The sequence below is a fragment of the Halichondria panicea genome, chromosome 9 (assembly GCF_963675165.1).
Source record: "Halichondria panicea chromosome 9, odHalPani1.1, whole genome shotgun sequence".
NCBI classification, from domain to species: domain Eukaryota; kingdom Metazoa; phylum Porifera; class Demospongiae; order Suberitida; family Halichondriidae; genus Halichondria; species Halichondria panicea.
The window spans coordinates 446,514-465,000 of NC_087385.1; the positions used below are offsets into that span (position 1 = coordinate 446,514).

The 18,487-nt window shown below is 42.5% G+C and overlaps 9 protein-coding genes across 19 annotated transcripts in view; 2 read left to right on the top strand and 7 right to left on the bottom strand.

Moving 5' to 3' along the window:
• LOC135340795 (short-chain collagen C4-like) overlaps positions 1–239 on the bottom strand; it is a 3,042-nt gene extending 2,803 nt beyond the window's left edge. For 2 of the 3 annotated variants that reach the window (XR_010396443.1, XM_064537184.1), the window contains exon 1: positions 17–239. Coding sequence is in view for 2 of the 3 variants with exons in the window: in XM_064537184.1 (XP_064393254.1) it covers positions 17–92 (76 nt within the window). In the remaining variant the exon portion in view is untranslated. The remainder of the gene's footprint in view (positions 1–16) is intronic. The other variant, XM_064537186.1, reaches the window with a different exon arrangement.
• LOC135340786 (phospholipase B1, membrane-associated-like) overlaps positions 1–14,242 on the top strand; it is a 27,953-nt gene extending 13,711 nt beyond the window's left edge. For 2 of the 3 annotated variants that reach the window (XM_064537166.1, XM_064537169.1), the window contains 10 exons: positions 11,638–11,832; positions 12,023–12,078; positions 12,135–12,245; positions 12,341–12,475; positions 12,531–12,604; positions 12,925–13,051; positions 13,148–13,260; positions 13,321–13,369; positions 13,484–13,588; positions 13,994–14,242. In XM_064537166.1, the coding sequence (XP_064393236.1) occupies positions 11,638–11,832; positions 12,023–12,078; positions 12,135–12,245; positions 12,341–12,475; positions 12,531–12,604; positions 12,925–13,051; positions 13,148–13,260; positions 13,321–13,369; positions 13,484–13,588; positions 13,994–14,149 (1,121 nt within the window). In that variant the 3' untranslated portion in view covers positions 14,150–14,242. Of the gene's footprint in view, positions 1–11,637; positions 11,833–11,864; positions 11,952–12,020; positions 12,079–12,134; positions 12,246–12,340; positions 12,476–12,530; positions 12,605–12,924; positions 13,052–13,147; positions 13,261–13,320; positions 13,370–13,483; positions 13,589–13,993 lie in introns of those variants that run through there. The other variant, XM_064537167.1, reaches the window with a different exon arrangement.
• LOC135340794 (short-chain collagen C4-like) lies at positions 1,069–4,073 on the bottom strand. 3 transcript variants are annotated; one of them, XR_010396442.1, is made up of 4 exons: positions 3,891–4,071; positions 3,063–3,847; positions 1,441–2,929; positions 1,069–1,389 (listed from the first exon to the last, which is right to left on the bottom strand). XR_010396442.1 is itself a non-coding variant. In XM_064537183.1 (2 exons), exons 1-2 carry the CDS (start codon positions 3,964–3,966, stop codon positions 3,138–3,140), a joined length of 774 nt encoding a protein of 257 aa, XP_064393253.1. In that variant the 5' UTR covers positions 3,967–4,073; the 3' UTR covers positions 2,982–3,137. The 3 variants fall into 3 exon arrangements, 2 of the variants coding, with proteins under 2 accessions (XP_064393253.1, XP_064393252.1); XM_064537183.1 differs by lacking the exons at positions 1,069–1,389; positions 1,441–2,929 and having other exon boundaries at positions 2,982–3,835; positions 3,891–4,073; XM_064537182.1 differs by lacking the exons at positions 1,069–1,389; positions 1,441–2,929 and having other exon boundaries at positions 2,982–3,847; positions 3,891–4,070.
• LOC135340799 (short-chain collagen C4-like) lies at positions 4,439–5,500 on the bottom strand. Its single transcript, XM_064537190.1, has 2 exons — positions 5,352–5,500; positions 4,439–5,278 (listed from the first exon to the last, which is right to left on the bottom strand). The coding sequence occupies exons 1-2, from the start codon at positions 5,419–5,421 to the stop codon at positions 4,590–4,592; spliced, it is 759 nt and encodes a 252-aa protein (XP_064393260.1). The 5' UTR covers positions 5,422–5,500; the 3' UTR covers positions 4,439–4,589.
• The window catches only part of LOC135341206 (uncharacterized), a 50,826-nt gene continuing 38,081 nt past the window's right edge, over positions 5,743–18,487 (bottom strand). Inside the window, exons 2-5 of the mRNA XM_064537719.1 lie at positions 8,058–8,136; positions 7,304–8,012; positions 6,720–6,821; positions 5,743–6,655 (exon numbers count right to left, since the gene is read on the bottom strand). Of these exons, the coding sequence (XP_064393789.1) occupies positions 6,379–6,655; positions 6,720–6,821; positions 7,304–8,012; positions 8,058–8,133 (1,164 nt within the window). The 5' untranslated portion in view covers positions 8,134–8,136 and the 3' untranslated portion in view covers positions 5,743–6,378. The remainder of the gene's footprint in view (positions 6,656–6,719; positions 6,822–7,303; positions 8,013–8,057; positions 8,137–18,487) is intronic.
• On the bottom strand, positions 8,641–10,240 carry LOC135340796 (short-chain collagen C4-like). Its single transcript, XM_064537187.1, has 2 exons — positions 9,511–10,240; positions 8,641–9,465 (listed from the first exon to the last, which is right to left on the bottom strand). The coding sequence occupies exons 1-2, from the start codon at positions 9,584–9,586 to the stop codon at positions 8,756–8,758; spliced, it is 786 nt and encodes a 261-aa protein (XP_064393257.1). The 5' UTR covers positions 9,587–10,240; the 3' UTR covers positions 8,641–8,755.
• On the bottom strand, positions 14,142–15,794 carry LOC135340790 (protein ABHD8-like). The gene is made up of 4 exons (XM_064537178.1): positions 15,560–15,794; positions 15,427–15,508; positions 14,942–15,155; positions 14,142–14,661 (listed from the first exon to the last, which is right to left on the bottom strand). Exons 1-4 carry the CDS (start codon positions 15,742–15,744, stop codon positions 14,279–14,281), a joined length of 864 nt encoding a protein of 287 aa, XP_064393248.1. The 5' UTR covers positions 15,745–15,794; the 3' UTR covers positions 14,142–14,278.
• Positions 15,884–17,518, bottom strand: LOC135340788 (polyadenylate-binding protein 2-like). Of its 4 annotated transcripts, XM_064537173.1 has the most exons (8): positions 17,243–17,518; positions 17,007–17,112; positions 16,888–16,949; positions 16,730–16,836; positions 16,594–16,681; positions 16,368–16,540; positions 16,250–16,273; positions 15,884–16,029 (listed from the first exon to the last, which is right to left on the bottom strand). In XM_064537173.1, exons 1-8 carry the CDS (start codon positions 17,459–17,461, stop codon positions 15,909–15,911), a joined length of 900 nt encoding a protein of 299 aa, XP_064393243.1. In that variant the 5' UTR covers positions 17,462–17,518; the 3' UTR covers positions 15,884–15,908. The 4 variants fall into 4 exon arrangements, with proteins under 4 accessions (XP_064393243.1, XP_064393242.1, XP_064393245.1 ...); XM_064537172.1 differs by having other exon boundaries at positions 16,888–17,112; XM_064537175.1 differs by having other exon boundaries at positions 15,926–16,273.
• LOC135340787 (aurora kinase C-like) overlaps positions 17,538–18,487 on the top strand; it is a 2,341-nt gene continuing 1,391 nt past the window's right edge. For both annotated transcript variants that reach the window (XM_064537170.1, XM_064537171.1), the window contains exons 1-5: positions 17,538–17,647; positions 17,705–17,788; positions 17,843–18,008; positions 18,185–18,326; positions 18,482–18,487. The exon at positions 18,482–18,487 is cut by the window's right edge. In XM_064537170.1, the coding sequence (XP_064393240.1) occupies positions 17,627–17,647; positions 17,705–17,788; positions 17,843–18,008; positions 18,185–18,326; positions 18,482–18,487 (419 nt within the window). In that variant the 5' untranslated portion in view covers positions 17,538–17,626. The remainder of the gene's footprint in view (positions 17,648–17,704; positions 17,789–17,842; positions 18,009–18,184; positions 18,327–18,481) is intronic.

The window sequence follows — 18,487 nt, forward strand, 5'->3', positions numbered from 1 at the left end:
CACATCATCCACTTACCTTGTGCCAATGCAAGTAGCTGCATAGAGCTGAAGAGTTCAAAGGCAACGAATAATAGAATGCCGGACTTCATCATGAATGACTGTTATAGCTTATACTCCTTAACTCTTTTTATACACTCGATCTTTGCATTAGGTGTAGCATATTCACTGCTTGTAGCATTTCCGGAACCATAATACAGTGTGTTGCATTTGGACATTATTAGAATTAAACACAATAATGATTCTTATGGCGTACAGTGTGTACCAGTATATACATTTGTTGCGTATAGCTAAAGCTTTCTAGTACATGTAATGTATAAAAGGCCGTCACTTGTGATCACCATGCATGTATGTTAGTCAATTTTCAAATAATTATATGCAGTAAATCAATGTCATCATGATTCCTTCCTATACACACATCTTCCTGTACCCGTTATGTTTCTACCTGCATGTTGTGATTAGGTGTCATGTTTCTAAACATATGCTACAAGTTACTGTTGCATAGTGGTTATTCGTTCTTACAGCGAGCCCGGAGTTCTTCCATAAAATAAAAGTATGTAGACTTGACCTTGTAATCATTATTAATTTTTAATCAATCTTACAAACTTTTTGAACAATAGTGAACGTATTAGTCCTTATACTGATTAAATACTCTATCAGTGTTCTATCATACAGTTCATATAGTTTTTAACGGAGCAGCTACATTGTGCACATAACACAGTTGATCTCTTTGTAGTTGTTGTAAGGAGGGCAAGGTAGTGCATTACACACAGCCTCAACAGGACCAAAAAAACCGTGTCCCTGCCCGTGTGAACTTCCATGTACAGACTCGAGATCTTTGTCAACGCATTCGAATGTAGATCGGTGATGATTACCATGTACCCTCTCCGACATGAGGTAGCCATAGTACTCTCTTGTGAATCCAGCTGGACAAGAGCTCTTGCCGGGTACCATTAGCACAAGGTCTTTAGTGGGCACCACACACACAGCACAAGGAATGTCGTGGGCATGGCTTCTTATGGTATTTTGATATTCAACATTGTATATAGAGTGGGCTGTAGTTCTGCACACCATTAATAAATGGGAGGGTGTAGTCGGGATTATTGGGCATGCACAATCAAGTGGTGCCACCACCAGCCTGATGATAATGACTCCCAGCCATTACTCCAGCATAGACTAGATTGGCTCCATCTCTGCAGGTATGCTTCCCCCACCTGGTGTAGACCACACCCCCACTCTTTGGACCAGGGGCTCCAGATGTACCAGGAGGTCCATTCATTCCGGGAGATCCTCTTGGGCCCACTGGTCCTTGTACTCCATCACGTCCGTCTCTTCCTCGTGGCCCATCCCTGCCATCACGACCACAGAGGACACTGACGTTGGATTCAGACTCTGAATGGCATTTCAGTGTTTATTGCAATAACTACAATTATAGTGTCTCACCTTGCAATTCTGCTATTGCTAGCAGCTGTAGAGAGCCGAACACTCCAAATAGTAGCAGAAGGCCTGATTTCACCATGGCTGATTTTTTCACGTGCAGCAACCGAACTCATGTTTTGCTGGCTAATAATTGTTTTGTTTTATACCCTTTGACTACATACATATACAGGGTACAAGTGCTTAAGACATTTCCGGGAACTTATACTTGTATACTGTATGCTCCTACAGAATAATAGTATTATTGTTAGTGTAGGGTTTCATTGGTAGAAACTGAAAGTAATAATTACTATGATGACATACAATACGTTGTATGTACCTCTGCTGTAAGTCAATTTTCACTAATGATTTTCCTTCCTACACACTTGTTCCTGTATCCATTATGTTTCTACCTGCATGTTGTGATTAGGTGTCATGTTTCTAAACATGCATTACAATTAAGTTAACGTAAAAAAATTATGGATAGCAAAATAATGATTGTTGCATGATTGTATTTACCAAGCTGGCAGTCTGTGTCAATCATAATTATATACCTATAATGTTTTGCAAGCATCAAACATAATAATGCGAATTTTGCGAGTGTTGAGTTGATCACTTCCCAAAAGTCATATCCTGCATGATGGCTGCTTGAAAGTGATTGGGGTTGAGAAGGAGGGGGCGTTCTTAGAAAATCTTCACAGTGAGCATATAATTATAATCATAAATGTTATTGTACAGTGCAAAGAATATACAGTAGAACCTCAAGACATTCACCTTTTTTCCAGAGGCAGGCCGGATATATTACTGAATATGCCACAGTCCACCCACCTAATATTGATCAACAGCAGTCCACATTTTGGGCACATGCATACAATAACATGGTCGCCTTCAAGGAAGTGAATTAATTTACAAGGCACCTTAAACGCTGGCTCTATAGTTCTATGATCTTGTGTATATATAAATACAGTCCCATGCATGCAGTGCACGAGTCACCCAGCTGCTATATACCACGTATTACTAGAATATTTTGCTGGTGAAAAACCTTTGCGAATGAGCCAAATTAGCAGAAAATTGACCCTTTGCAATCTAACTATTGCGTTCTGGCAAGGATCGTGTGTATTTACTAGTTTAGATTTTGCGGATTTTATTGTTGGGAATTGATTAACCATCGCAAAGTTCACAAATGTTTGATGCTCGCAAAACATTCTAGCAATACGGTATGCACCTTCTCTTCATACGCCCTTGCATGGTGTTACTATATAGCAGTTCAACACTCTTACTCTTACCTATAAGCTTACTCTCTTGTATTTGTGTATTGGGGATGGTTTTTAATGACATTCATAAATTGGTCACCTACCCACATGCCACATGCATGCTATGATGACACAACACAAAATGGGCCAATCTGCTGAAAGAGGTGTCCTATTTCTTCTTTATTGTGACTGACGAATCAACTAATGAGGAGATGTTGTCTTGGAAGCAATTGCACATCTGTGGCAAGGACTCCCAATCACAGCTGAGAGAAGGAACTGAATAACGTTATCAGGTTAGTGTGCATGCTTCTCATGTCAATCATCAATCAATCTAGTCCATTCTTACTATACGACGCTACAACAATATAATTATACAATAAAATAACTCTTAATTACCTGTACTGTAGTACTGTACATAATTATAATAGTTCAGTTTTTCGGCATTCAGCTCATAGTTTTAATAACAGAGAGCTACATTGTGCACATAGCACAGTTGATCTCTTTGTAATTGTTGTAAGGAGGGCAAGCGAGTGCATTACACACAGCCTCAACATGACCAAACAGACCGTGTCCCTGGTGATGTGAACTTCCATGCACAGACTCGAGATCTTTGTCAACACATTCAAATGTCGATCGTTTATGATTAACATGTACCCTCTCTGACATGAGGTAGCCATAGTACTCTCTCGTGAATCCAGCTGGACAAGAGCTCTTGCCGGGTACCATTAGCACAAGGTCTTTAGTGGGCACCATACACACAGCGCAAGGAATGTCGTGGTTAACATTTCGAACAGTAGCTTGATATTCAACATTGTAGAGTGGGCTGTAGCTCTGCACACCACTAATGAATGGGAGTGTGTAGTCGGGATCATTGGGCATACACAGTCGTGTGGTGCCACCTCCATTTTTTATGTGATGACTTCCAGCCATTACTCCAGCATAGACTAGAATAGCTCCATCTCTGCAGGTAATCTTCCCCCACCTGGTATAGACCACACCCCCACTCTTTGGTCCAGGGGCTCCAGATGTACCAGGAGGTCCATTCATTCCAGGGGATCCTCTTGGACCCACTACTCCTTGCACTCCATCACGTCCGTCTCTTCCTCGTGGCCCATCCCTGCCATCACGACCACGAAGGACACTGACGCTAGGAGTCCCACCAACAGCCACTGATCCAGACTCTAGAAAATGTTGTTCAGATAAAAATTCACATCATCCACTTACCTTGTGCCAGTGCAAGTAGCTGCATAGAGCTGAAGAGTTCAAAGGCAACGAATAATAGAATGCCGGACTTCATCATGAATGACTGTTATAGCTTATACTCCTTAACTCTTTTTATACACTCGATCTTTGCATTAGGTGTAGCATATTCACTGCTTGTAGCATTTCCGGAACCATAATACAGTGTGTTGCATTTGGACATTATTAGAATTAAACACAATAATGATTCTTATGGCGTACAGTGTGTACCAGTATATACATTTGTTGCGTATAGCTAAAGCTTTCTAGTACATGTAATGTATAAAAGGCCCTCACTTGTGATCACCATGCATGTATGTTAGTCAATTTTCAAATAATTATATGCAGTAAATCAATGTCATCATGATTCCTTCCTATACACACATCTTCCTGTACCCGTTATGTTTCTACCTGCATGTTGTGATTAGGTATCATGTTTCTAAACATATGCTACAAGTTACTGTTGCATATAGTGGTTATTCGTTCTTACAGCGAGCCCGGAGTTCTTCCATAAAATAAAAGTATGTGGACTTGATCATTATTAGGTTGCTATAATTTTTAATCAATCTTACAAACGTTTTGAACAATAGTGAACGTATTAGTCCTTATACTGATTAAATACTCTATATCAGTGTTCTATCATACAGTTCATATATATAAACTATATAGTTTTTAACGGAGCAGCTACATTGTGCACATAGCACAGTTGATCTCTTTGTAGTTGTTGTAGGGAGGGCAAGCGAGTGCATTACACACAGCCTCAACATGACCAAACCAACCATGTGCCTGCGCGTGTGAACTTCCAGGCACAGACTCGAGAGCTTTGTCAACGCATTCGAATGTAGATCGCTTATGACTGGTATGTACTCTCTCCGACATGAGGTAGCCATAGTACTCTCTCATGAATCCAGCTGGACAAGAGCTCTTGCCGGGTACCATTAGCACAAGGTCTTTAGTGGGCACCACACACAAAACACAAGGAATGTCGTGGGCATGGTTTCGAACAGTATTTTGATATTCGACATTGTAGAGTGGGCTGTAGTTCTGCACACCTTTAATGAATGGGAGGGTGTAGTCGGGATTGTTGGGCATACACAATCGAGTAGTGCCACCACCACTAACACTGTAGCGACTCCCAGCCATTACTCCAGCATAGACTAGATTGGCTCCATCTCTGCAGGTATGCTTCCCCCACCTGGTGTAGACCACACCCCCACTCTTTGGACCAGGGGCTCCAGATGTACCAGGAGGTCCATTCATTCCGGGGGATCCTCTTGGGCCCACTGCTCCTTGAACTCCATCACGTCCGTCTCTTCCTCGTGGCCCATCCCTGCCATCACGACCACGGAGGACACTGACATTGGATCCAGACTCTGTATGTAATCAGCGTCATTTCAGTGTTTGTTGCAATAATTATTAAAAAGCTATTTGTATAGTGTGTCTCACCTTGTGCTATTGCTAGCAGCTGCAAAGAGCCGATCACACCAAATAGTAGCAGAAAGTATGATTTCACCATGGCTGATTTATTTCCGTGCAGCAACTGAACTCATGCTTTGCTGGCTCAGGTTGTTTTGTTTTATACCCTTTGACTAACATTTTAAAAGTATTGTAGACATATATACATACATGCATGCAAGGGTATACAAGTCAGTGCTTAAGATGTTTCCGGGGAACTTATACTATTGTACTATAATTATGCTCACACAGATAATGGCATTGATTTTATATTAGAGTAACTAATATTGTATAGGGTTTCAATGGTATGAGAGATCTAGAACCAGAAAGTGGTAACTACCATGATATCACAGATCATCTGTTAATTGTACGTACGTCTGCTGCATGTAAGTGATTCCTAGCTTCCTACACACATCTTCCTGTACCTATTATGTTTTTCTACCTGCATTACAAGTTGATGTTGCATAGCATTCATTTTTGTAATTTACTAGAGAATTTACAACAAGGCCGGTGTTCATCCATATCATGCAATCATACAGATAACAATTATACTGAACCGACTATAATTATTAGCTCATTCAGTTCATAAAAATTATAATGTGTTTAAAACATGCAGAGCAGCTACATTGTGCACATAGCACAGTTGATTTCTTTGTAATTGTTGTAAGGAGGGCAAGCGAGTGCATTACACACAGCCTCAACATGACCAAACAGACCATTTAACTGATACTTAGAACTTCCATGTACAGACTCAAGAGCTTTGTCAACACATTCGAATGTAGATCGTTTATGATTAACATGCACCCTCTCCGACATGAGGTAACCATAGTACTCTCTCGTGAATCCAGCTGGACATGAGCTCTTGCCGGGTACCATTAGCACAAGGTCTTTAGTGGGCACCACACACACAGCACAAGGAATGTCGTGGCCATGGTTTCGCACGGTGTCTTGATATTCGACATTGTAGAGTGGGCTGTAGCTCTGCACACCATTAATGAATGGGAGGGTGTAGTCAGGATCATTGGGCATGCACAGTCGAGTAGTGCCACCACCACTTGTACCGTAGTGGCTCCCAGCCATTACTCCAGCATAGACTAGATTGGCTCCATCTCTCAGTGCAGGTATGCTTCCCCCACCTGGTGTAGACCACACCCCCACTCTTTGGTCCAGGGGCTCCAGATGTACCAGGAGGTCCATTCATTCCGGGGGATCCTCTTGGGCCCACTGGTCCTTGCACTCCATCACGTCCGTCTCTTCCTCGTGGCCCATCCCTGCCATCACGACCACGGAGGACACTGACATTGGATCCAGACTCGGAATGGCAGTTCAGTATTAATAGCTATTTGTATAATGTCTCACCTTGTGCTATTACTAGCAGCTGCAAAGAACCGAACACACCAAATAGTAGCAGAACACCGGATTTCACCATGGCTGATATCTTTCCGTGCAACAACTGCTTTGCTGGCTCAGGTTGTTTTGTTTTATACCCTTTGACTACACACATACAGGATATACAATTGCTTAAGACATATCCGGAGAACTTATACCATTGTACTGTATATGCATGCTGAGTCACACAGAATAATAGCAGTGACTTTGTATCAGAGTAACTATAGTGTAGGGTTTCAATGGTATGAGAGGAACTGATGAACGTCGGAACTGACTGCTATAATTTATGATCACATAATTATAATCTGTTGCATGCATGTACGTCTGCTGCAAGTTTAGCTATACCTACACACTTGTTCCTGTACCCACTATATTTCTACCTGCATGCATGTTGTGATTAGGTTTCATGTTTCTATATTACAAGTTAATGTTTTTGTCGATCAATCATATACACAATGTCATTATTTTGATGATATTAGCATGAATCCTTACTGATTAACTATACTGTCAGTATAAGTCTACATAGTTCTCATCCAGTTCATAGTTTTAAAAACTACATTGTGCACATAGCACAGTTGATCTCTTTGTAATTATTGTAAGGAGGGCAAGCGAGTGAATTACACACAGCCTCGACATGACCAAACAGACCGTGATACTGCATTTGGGAACTTCCATGTACAGACTCGAGATCTTTGTCAACACATTCAAATGTAGATCGATGATGAGTAGTATGCACCCTCTCCGACATGAGGTAGCCATAGTACTCTCTCATGAATCCAGCTGGACAAGAGCTCTTGCCGGGTACCATTAGCACAAGGTTGTTAGTGGGCACCACACACACAGCACAAGGAATATCGTGGCCATGGCTTCGAACAGTGTCCTGATATTCGACATTGTGTAGTGGGCTATAGTTCTGCACACCATTAATGAATGGGAGGGTGTAGTCGGGATTATTGGGCATGCACAGTCGTGTGGTGCCACCACCAACAGCAATGTGGTGACTCCCAGCCATTCGTCCAGCATAGACTAGATTGGCTCCATCTCTGCAGGTATGCTTACCCCACCTGGTGTAGACCACACCCCCACTCTTTGGTCCAGGGGCTCCAGATGTACCAGGAGGTCCATTCATTCCGGGGGATCCCCTTGGGCCCACTGGTCCTTGCACTCCATCACGTCCGTCTCTTCCTCGTGGCCCATCCCTGCCATCACGACCACGGAGGACACTGACGCTAGGAGTGCCACCAACAGCCACTGATCCAGACTCTAAAGCAGCAGTTCAGATAAATTCATATAACTTTTCTATGTTACCTTGTCCCAGTGCAAGTAGCTGCATAGAGCTGAAGACTCCAAAGGCAACAAATAAGAGAAGGCCAGACTTCATCATGACTTGTCTGCTGAGGCGTACTCGTCAATTCAAAATAACCGTCTCCTTTTATACACTCTTTGCATTTGGTGTAGCATATTCACTGCTTGTAGCATTTCCGGAACCATAATACAGTGTGTTGCATTGGTAGGAGGACATTGCCAATTAGGCACATGATTTTTATTGCGTATATAATTATAAACATGTCGTTATGAAATCTGTGTACCAACTCACTACACTATTTCATACATATAGCTATAAATTATAGCTTGACTTATAATTATAGAAGTTTATTTTTATGGCCTAAGCGATTAACAAAAGACCCTCACTTATGATCACCATGTTGTTCGTTGCTAGTCAATTTTCACAATACAGATATAGTTGTACAGTACGTATAATGCTGTCAATAAAATGATTCCTTCCTATACACACATCTTCCTGTACCCATTATGTTTCTACCTGCATGTTGTGATTAGGTGTCATGTTTCTAAATATGCATAACAAGTTGATGTTGCAAATAGCATTCGGTTGACAACAAGGCCGGAGTTCTTCCATATCAATCTCACATGTATAGACATTTTAACTGAGTATATATATTAGTCTACATACTCCAGAGTGTTTTCAATCGGTTCATATAGAACAGCTACATTGTGCACATAGCACAGTTAATCTCTTTGTAATTGTTGTAAGGAGGGCAAGCGAGTGCATTACACACAGCCTCAACATGACCAAACAGACCATGTCCCTGATGATGTGAACTTCCATGCACAGACTCGAGATCTTTATCAACACATTCAAATGTAGATCGGTGATGATTAACATGCACCCTCTCCGACATGAGGTAGCCATAGTACTCTCTCGTGAATCCAGCTGGACAAGAGCTCTTGCCGGGTACCATTAGCACAAGGTCTTTAGTGGGCACCATACACACAGCACAAGGAATGTCGTGGTTAACATTTCGAACAGTAGCTTGATATTCGACACTGTAGAGTGGGCTGTAGCTCTGCACACCACTAATGAATGGGAGTGTGTAGTCGGGATCATTGGGCATACACAGTCGTGTGGTGCCACCTCCATTTTTTATGTGATGACTTCCAGCCATTACTCCAGCATAGACTAGAATAGCTCCATCTCTGCAGGTAATCTTCCCCCACTTGGTGTAGACCACACCCCCACTCTTTGGTCCAGGGGCTCTAGATGTACCAGGAGGTCCATTCATTCCAGGGGATCCTCTTGGGCCCACTACTCCTTGCACTCCATCACGTCCGTCTCTTCCTCGTGGCCCATCCCTGCCATCACGACCACGAAGGACACTGACGCTAGGAGTCCTACCAACAGCCACTGATCCCGACTCTAAAACAGCAGTTCAGATAGATAAATTCATCACTTCTATGTTACCTTGTGCCCGTGTAAATAGCTGCATAGAGCTGAAGACTCCAAAAGTAACAAATAAGAGAAGGCCAGATTTCATCATGACTGATTGTCAGCTAGAGACGTACTCGTCACAATTCAAAATAACCGTCTCCTTTTTATACACTCTTTGCATTAGGTGTAGCATATTCACTGCTTGTAGCATTTCCGGAACCATAATACAGTGTGTTGCATTGGTGGGAGGACTTTTCTATAGTTGGGAGATAACATAATTTTTTATGCATAGCAATGTAAAATGTCGTTATGAAATGTGTGTACCAACTCACTACACTACATGCACTATCTCTTGCATATAGCTATATATAGCTTCTATAATTATATAGAGCAGTTTATTTTTATGGCCTAAGCGATTAACAAAAGACCCTAACTCGTGATTACCATGTTGTCTGTTGCTAGACAATTTTCACAATAATTATAAGTTAATGGATCCACTAAAAGACATCATATGATTCCTATACACACATCTTCCTGTACCCATTATGTTTCTACCTGCATGTTGTGATTAGGTGTCATGTTTATAAACATGCATTTCAAGTTACTGTTGCATAGCATTTGGTAAGGCCGGAGTTCAACAATATCAATCGTGAGATTTTGCAATAGTGAACCTAAATCCTACTGATTTACTGCTATACTAGTACATAATTATTACAGTTCGGTATTCAGTTCATATAATTATAGCGTTTAATGGATCGTCGAGCAACTACATTGTGCACATAGCACAGTTGATCTCTTTGTAGTTGTTGTAAGGAGGGCAAGCGAGTGCATTACACACAGCCTCAACATGACCAAACAGACCATGATTGGCGTATCCTTGACTTGAGCTTCCACGTACAGACTCGAGATCTTTGTCAACACATTCGAATGTAGATCGTTTATGAGCAGTATGTACCCTCTCCGACATGAGGTAGCCATAGTACTCTCTCGTGAATCCAGCTGGACAAGAGCTCTTGCCAGGTACCATTAGCACAAGGTCTTTAGTGGGCACCACACACACAGCACAAGGAATGTCGTGTGCACCGTTCTTTACTGTGAATTGATACTCAACAGGAAAAAGTGAGCTGTAGCTCTGTACACCACTAATGAATGGGAGGGTGTAGTCAGGATTATTGGGCATACACAGTCGAGTGGTGCTACCACCAGCCTGATTATGGAGACTCCCAGCCATTACTCCAGAATAGACTAGATTGGCTCCATCTCTGCAGGTATGCTTTCCCCACCTGGTGTAGACCACACCTCCACTTTTTGGTCCAAAGGCTCCGGATGCACCAGGAGGTCCATTCTTTCCGGTGAGTCCTCTTGGGCCCACTGGTCCTTGCACTCCATCACGTCCGTCTCTTCCTCGTGGCCCATCACGACCACGGAGGACACTGACGCTAGGAGTCCCACCATCAGCCACTGATCCAGACTCTAAATCAGTAAGTTCAGATCAATCACAGTATATTCACTTTTCTATGTTACCTTGTGCCATTGCAAGTAGCTGCATAGAGCTGAAGACTCCAAAGGTAACAAATAAGAGAAGGCCAGACTTCAACATGATCGATTGTCAGCTATAGAGGCATACTCGTCACTTCGAAATACCCTTCTCCTTTTATACACTCTTTGCATTAGGTGTAGCATATTCACTGCTTGCAGCACATCCGGAACCATAATACAGTGTGTTGCATTGGTGGGAGGACATTGCTAGTTTAGAAGTTCTATGGTGTACAATAAATGTGTGTGTATAACCTGTGAACTACACTATTTCTTGCCTGTTGTTAGCTTCTACTGTATGGCCTAAGCGATAATAGCCTATAAGCCTATAGTCTTGTGGTCACCATTTTGTCTGTTTGCCAGTCAACAATTTTCATTGCCTGGATAGTTCTACAGTGGCTAAATGCCGTCATTATAATGATTCCTCTACACACTTGTTTGTACCTATTATGTTTCTACCTGCATGTTGTGATTAGGTGTCATGTTTCTAAACATGCATACAAGTTACTGTTGGTAGTTCAATACAAGTATGCATTGTTATTGATATTCGTATATTCTAAGGCACTTTTTGTTAATGGAATTCATGACTCAGTCATATGACCACAAATTAAACCTTCACTACAGGTATAAACATGTACAAGCTGGTAGCTAGTTCCCTACTGCTGCTCACAGCTGCATTTGCAGTGCAGCATTGCAGCTGTCAGACGGTCCATTTTGACTGCCCCAAGCTGCCCCCTCTCCCTCCTGCCAGGACAGTGCATGAGCTGAGGCCTCAGGACATACGAGTTGTCATGGCTCTGGGGGACAGTGTCACTGCTGGTAAGGAACTTGTATGCTAACATTATTTTTCTGGGTTTCATATAGAAAGTAAGGAATGTACCGCTTGTTACAGGGTTCCATCTACACCAATGTGCAAACTAATAATTATGCAAGAGTAAAGGGGGGGTGAGGCTAGTAGCTCAGCAATGTGCTGCCTCATTCTGTGTATGTGTTCATCATCTCCCTCCAGGCTTTGGCATGATGGGTAGACACGGTAACATCATTGAGGACTTGCAGGAGTACAGAGTGAGTTTAGAGATGCATTGCCAGTCCCTCGATAATGTCCACCACATGTACCACAGGGAATGTCCTGGTCCATCGGGATGGATGACGATGCTCAGACTGTTCCTAACTTTCTCAAGAACTACAGAGATGATTTAATTGGAGGCAGCCTGGGTCATCACCTTGGAGAGGTCAGTAATCAGTGGAATCATTGCTTGTTTGTTGCTACATGTAGTAATTCATTGTCAGTATACTTATCATAATAATATCTCTTTGTATTCTGCAGCTTTGCTATGATATTGTGTGCCCTCCGTTTCAATACAAGCCTGATAAGGATGTGTTGAATGCGGCCCAGAGTGGTGCCATGATCCCTAACCTGGTCACACACGAGTGGAGGTACATGCTGGAGCAGCTCAAAGAGGTATCTTATACTGCATGGAAGTATTTTAGTGAAGCCATTGATTTGGTCTCCCCAGCACAAAGAGATTGACATGGATAACGATTGGAAGGTTTTGACTCTCTTCATAGGAGCAAATGACCTCTGTCTGGCGTAAGTATCTCTACACCCACACTATCCACACCCACGCACACACATCCACACCCACACAGTAAAAACACATTATGTTATATGGGATGCATCACTAATCGTATTTTAGTGTTAAAATGACAGAAATTTATGTCATTTCTTATTTGAGATGTTTTATGTTATTATAACGAATCTGTTTTTACTGTGCACACACACACACACACACACACACACACACACACACACACACACATTTTTTCCCCATTCTCACTATCCCCCACTCTCTCTTTACAAGTAAATTTTGCTTTAATAATTAATGCTGTCCATTCACTCTATTGCCACAGATGCTCTGAGATTGTGCCCACTCTCACTCCTGACGACTTCGAGAAGCACTTGAGGGAGACCTTGGATGAGGTGATGAAGATACCACGAGTGTTTGTCAACCTCGTTCTCACTGGGAACATCTCAGGAGTAAGTTTTGATTACCTCACTTGTGGGATTACAAAATGATTAGTGCAGAAAGAAAGACTTCCCATTGTAAACATTGTACTCCCACAAATGCTGCAGATCTACACACTGTCTCTCAAGAACAAGCATTGCACAGAGGTACATCGTTTACTACCAATAGAGTGTGCGTGTGCGTTCCTGGGAGGAAGTACACCAGAGGGAGTGAAGCTAAGGTAACCATTATAATACCTGACTCGTTATAATGGATGATCTCTGTGTGTTTTAATTTGCAGGGAAGATTTGGATAAAACAGCAATGGCTTTCAACGACAGAATGAACAAGGTATTTAGTTAGTGTATGTAATAGGCTGGCTTTGTGAAAGAAGGTTAAATGCAATACCTATAATTGTGTGTAGACGTTAGTAAATTGAAAGGGGTTGTTCTTATGTGTGTGTAGGTAGCAGCTGACTATGTTGGGATAAAGGACGACTTTGCAGTTGTGATTCAACCATTCTTCTCAGGAACTGATCCGAGCAACTTCACAATCGACTTCCTGTCAGACGTGAGCAGTATTATAAAGCTACCAGCTGTATAATGGTTGAATTCTATTGTAGATAGGTAGGTACAGCCGTATAGGTACCCATGCATTTAATGGCCTAATTCCTGACAGAAATATGACCATGCACAAACCCACTGTATACAGTTGCTATAAATCAGCTTCGTATTCACATTATTGTCTCCATGCAAGTTGCATGCACTGTATATATACAGTTGCTGTTGACATTGGATCAACGGTATACTAAAGTTATGGCTGTTGAAAGATATACAATTCAACCCCCCCCCCTCCCCCGTTTAATCAATGGTTCGGGGAGGACTCTTTTAGCTGCCATAACTATAGAATTCTGTGAATCCATTTTCTAAGATCTTTTCAAATGGTGTCATCAAATCACATTGTGTCTCCATGCAGTTGGACTGTTTCCACCCCTCATTGCTAGCCCACCAGCACATGGCCAAAGGACTATGGAACAACATGCTCACTCCAGCTGCTCAGAAAAAGACCTCTCTTGTTTGGACGGATCCTTTTGTGTGCCCAACCAACAACACGTTATTGTACACGAACTAACTACATAATTATACACAAGTGGACATTTTGTGTCACACACCACCACTTTTTGATGCACAACAAAAACTAATATGAAATGTTTTTCTGCTGAAATTAATGATAAAAAACATTATAGCAATGTGTCCAACACTAAATAAAGTTCAATATAATGTCCAAAACTTCGCTTGGTTTTTCCAGCATGGGTAAATGGCCGACCTCATTGATCACATGATAGCAATCATCAGGCACTTCAAGTATTCTCTTCAATCCAATAATCTTCTCTTCGGGGAAAATCCCGTCGCCCTCGCCACCAATCAGCAATCGAGGGATGTCCTTAGAGATGAGGATCTGAGCTGCAGTTGTTATATAGTCGTTCCATAGCTCCTGATTGGTTGTGTCGCCAAGTAGCACTTTCATCATGTACATTCTGTTTCGGTCGGAGATGGCATTTTCGAAGGCCACTATAGCCGGGTCTGTGGTGGGTGTGAACAGGGCAGCGTTGGAGCTAGATCGGGCCAGTGGGCGGAGGACCTCTGTGTGTGTGCATGTGGGGAGTGTGTGTGGTGGGCAGAGTGCTTCTGTGTGGGGTGTGTGTATGTGTGGGCAGAGTACCTCTGTATGGGGTGTGTGTGTGTGTGTGGGGGAGGGGGGAGATACTCATAATAATAAACAAGTCAACATTGGAGCATAGTGTTTGTAATTTTTAGCATGCCGCCTTCTATAGTTTATACAGCAAGTCAACATTGTAGTGATTTTCAAATTGTCAATGTGCCTTCTTCTGTAGGTCTAACCCTTTAAGATACGCCCACTCACCCAGAACAGGTGCTGGTAGGTATCCTAACATAGTTCCTGGTAGGCACTTGTCCCCCAGACACAGGATGACCACACCCACTAGTTCGTTCACCCTCCCCTGATCGTTCAGCTGTTTGACAAGTCTCAGCGCGTGCACTCCACCATAGCAGTGACCTAGCAACACGTTACGTCGACCCTTGTACTTGTCATAGATCACCGAGAGATCCTTGAGGTGCTGCAAGAAAGAGAACCCAGTAATTAGTGCCATAGTGCTAGAAATTGATGCGTGATAATCAGTTTTGTATCGCACAATTATTCGCGAGGCCTGTACAATCCCAATTGTAATCGCATAATGTTTTCTTAGCCTTAAAATGGGCCAAAACACAATATTTTATGCTTGTATAGGACTACGGTATAGCAGATGGGGCCCAGTACAGACGGGACCTATGAGACTATGAGACTATATTAAAGTGGTGTGTGTGAATGATAATTATAACAGAACATACTTCGTCTATTGTGTACAGCTCTGGTTGGTTGGGACTGGGGCTATCTCCATGGCCAAGGAAATCAAATGCCACCACATTTACTCTATGAGGAGCAATCGCAATTAAAGCAAGCATGTGAATATAATACACTTACTTAGATTGTAACACTTTGACCAAGTGTTTGAACTGCCCTGCTCGCCCCCCTCCACCATGAATTAGAAACATGCTAGTGGAGATCCCTGGACAGCGCCTCTGGAACACTCTCACATATCTGCCCTCCCGCACCTCGTCCAGTTGGTAGCCAAGCTCGTTGCGTTCTATCTCTATTGGCTGAAGCATCCCTCTCTCTTTTTGCTTACACAATTGATGACTTGGTCATGATCGTCATAGACATTATTATTATTCGAGTAAATTTAGTACACTCGTATGTAATTATGATAGGCATAATCATGCAGTAGCTGATTTAGCAATCAGAATTTCTCTTAAAATGACCCTTACCCAAATTAAGATTTTACATCAGTTTGTAGCTGGCAAAATGTTTCTTTGAGAATAAATTGTTCAAATGCATACACACAAAAAGAAAGGAAAGGCCAAAAATTGTCCAGCAGATTGTTCACTGGGCAGCTGGTTGTGTGTGTGTGTGTGTGTGTTGGAGAGATATATAACAGCAAAGTACAATACAAGAATTGCTAGGGCCTAACAGTTCACATTGTCTTTTTTCTCGTGTTTTTTTTTCTTTTTTTCTTTCGTCTTTTTTTTTTCTCTTTTCTTTTCTCAAAATTCAATATACAAACTTACTACAATGAATATACAGAGTAATAACACTCCCTAATAAGGTGCGTACCAGTTGGACTTAGCACGGCCCCCCCTGCAGAGGAAATAAAAAAAGAAAAAATCACACCATGTTTGTGTAGAAAAATAACAACTTTTTATCAAGTGCTTGAATGAAAATACCAACCCACCTAAATCCTCCTCTCCCTCTGCCTCGGTACATTGGCATGGCTGGTACAGGCATCATCATGTATCCCCCTCCGTAACCGTAGCCGCCTCCCCTGAAGCCACGCCCCCTTCCTCCTCGACCACGCCCCCTGTTTGTAGTGGTGAGGCCAGGCTTGTTCGTCCTCTTAGCAGCTACCTGTAGAAACACACTTACAAGTAAACACGTTTTGCAATAAAAATTGAAATTACCTTTATCTGTCTTCCTTTGAATAACGATTCATCCAACTCAACAGCTTTTGAGATTGACGATTTTTCCACAAACTCAACGTACGCAAACCTGAATACAAATCAAAGTGATAGATTTATACTCATACTGTCTGTGTACCCTTTAGGATGTCCAGTAAACTTGTCACACAGAATAGTAACTCTGTTGATGGGGCCGCAGCTCTGGAAGTGTTGTCCCAGCTCCTCCGCAGTAGACTGGTAGTCAACCTACAGAGCAGGGAATCAACACTTGAGGTAATTGGAGAAGCCAACACTAACGTTTCCAATGTGTACAGATCGTGCATCAGCCTCAGCTTTCTCCTCGGGTGTAGGAAATGAAGCTGCATATTGGATAAGTGATATTAATCGATGGGGTCGACCTTTTCTAATTCCGTCACCTGTTTTAGTGGACATGAGTTGCTTGTCGACCTCTCCCTGCATTTCCTTGAGCTTCTCTGCCTCTTCCTCCATTTCCTTCACCCTTGCCTTGATGGCCTCTATCTCCTGCAAGGGAGATACACACAATACAATTTAGCGTATGTGAGTAATTTGGCCTCCTCCAGTGCAGTCTATGTGTTTTAATACGAAATGGACTGATTTGAAAATATAGAGGGTCTATAAACACTCCTCTCACCGGATCATCATCTGCAGCATTGTCCAGGAGGTGCTCAGAGTCGTCAGTAGGGGTGGGTGCTAACAGGTCATCATGGTCGCCATTCCCATCAAGATCCGTTAGCCCAGCGTCTAACAAAGAAGTGTCATCCTCTAGGTCGTTTAGATCACCGGACAGGGGGTCTTCAGGAGTCTCCACACCGTCCTTAGAGTCGGGATCATCTAGTAAATGGTCTGCCATGATAATTATCTTCTCTTTGCTTGGGGGGCGTTAAATAGCTATTCTACATGTGATAATAATTTCGCGCACGCGCAGTAGGTAAGATGCGCTTGTATTCAAAATCTGTAAACGTCAGCAATCTGTAAAATTCAAACAAGCTGTAGCTAGCTAGCTGTAAAATACAAGATGGAGACCATCACTACCAAGGTAAGCAGTCCTCCCTTATGTTTTTGGAACACACTGAGATAACTATATTTTCCCCAGGTCCAAGGACTGACTATCAATAAGGAGAATGAGGTACCAAGCAAACACGTTGTCGGCAAACCCCTACCAATGATATCAGAGGAGGTGTGATCAAGCGTATGTTATACGAACAAGATATCTATTATTATCCCATCACAGGAAGGTCGTGATCCGGTCCCCAAGCCAAGCACTGTACTACAGCCTCACAATGGGACCAGTAAACATACGGAGGCTATAAAGAAGGAGGAGTCCCCCAAAGAGGAAGAACAACAGTCGAGAAGATGGTCTCTCAGTGACTTTGATATTGGAAAACCTCTCGGAAGAGGTACAGTTTATTTATTCAACTTTATAGGCGTACAGAGAAACTTGTCGATAGCAAATCACCCCTTTGAGCAGACCAACAGTATTGTAATAAGAAGGCTGTCGTGTTAGCATGGCTAGAAAATTATAATCCATGCGTGTTAAGCTCAATGGCGTACATACTACAATCCATTTTTCCAGGAAAGTTTGGAAGTGTGTACCTGGCTAGAGAGAAGAGTAGCAAGTTTGTAGTGGCTCTAAAGGTGTTGTTCAAGGCACAGCTACAACGAGCCTCCGTGGAACATCAGCTGAGGAGGGAGATAGAAATACAATCACATCTTAGGTGAGTGTGTGTCTGTACCTGTACTCAATCATTTTTGTTTACTAACACTACTTTGTACAGTAGTCAATTTCCCCCAGCCACCCACTTTATTTCTGAGCCTCAAAATACACTAGCATACTGTGGGCTATTATTATCCTTGTCTGCTATTTCCCCAGGCACCC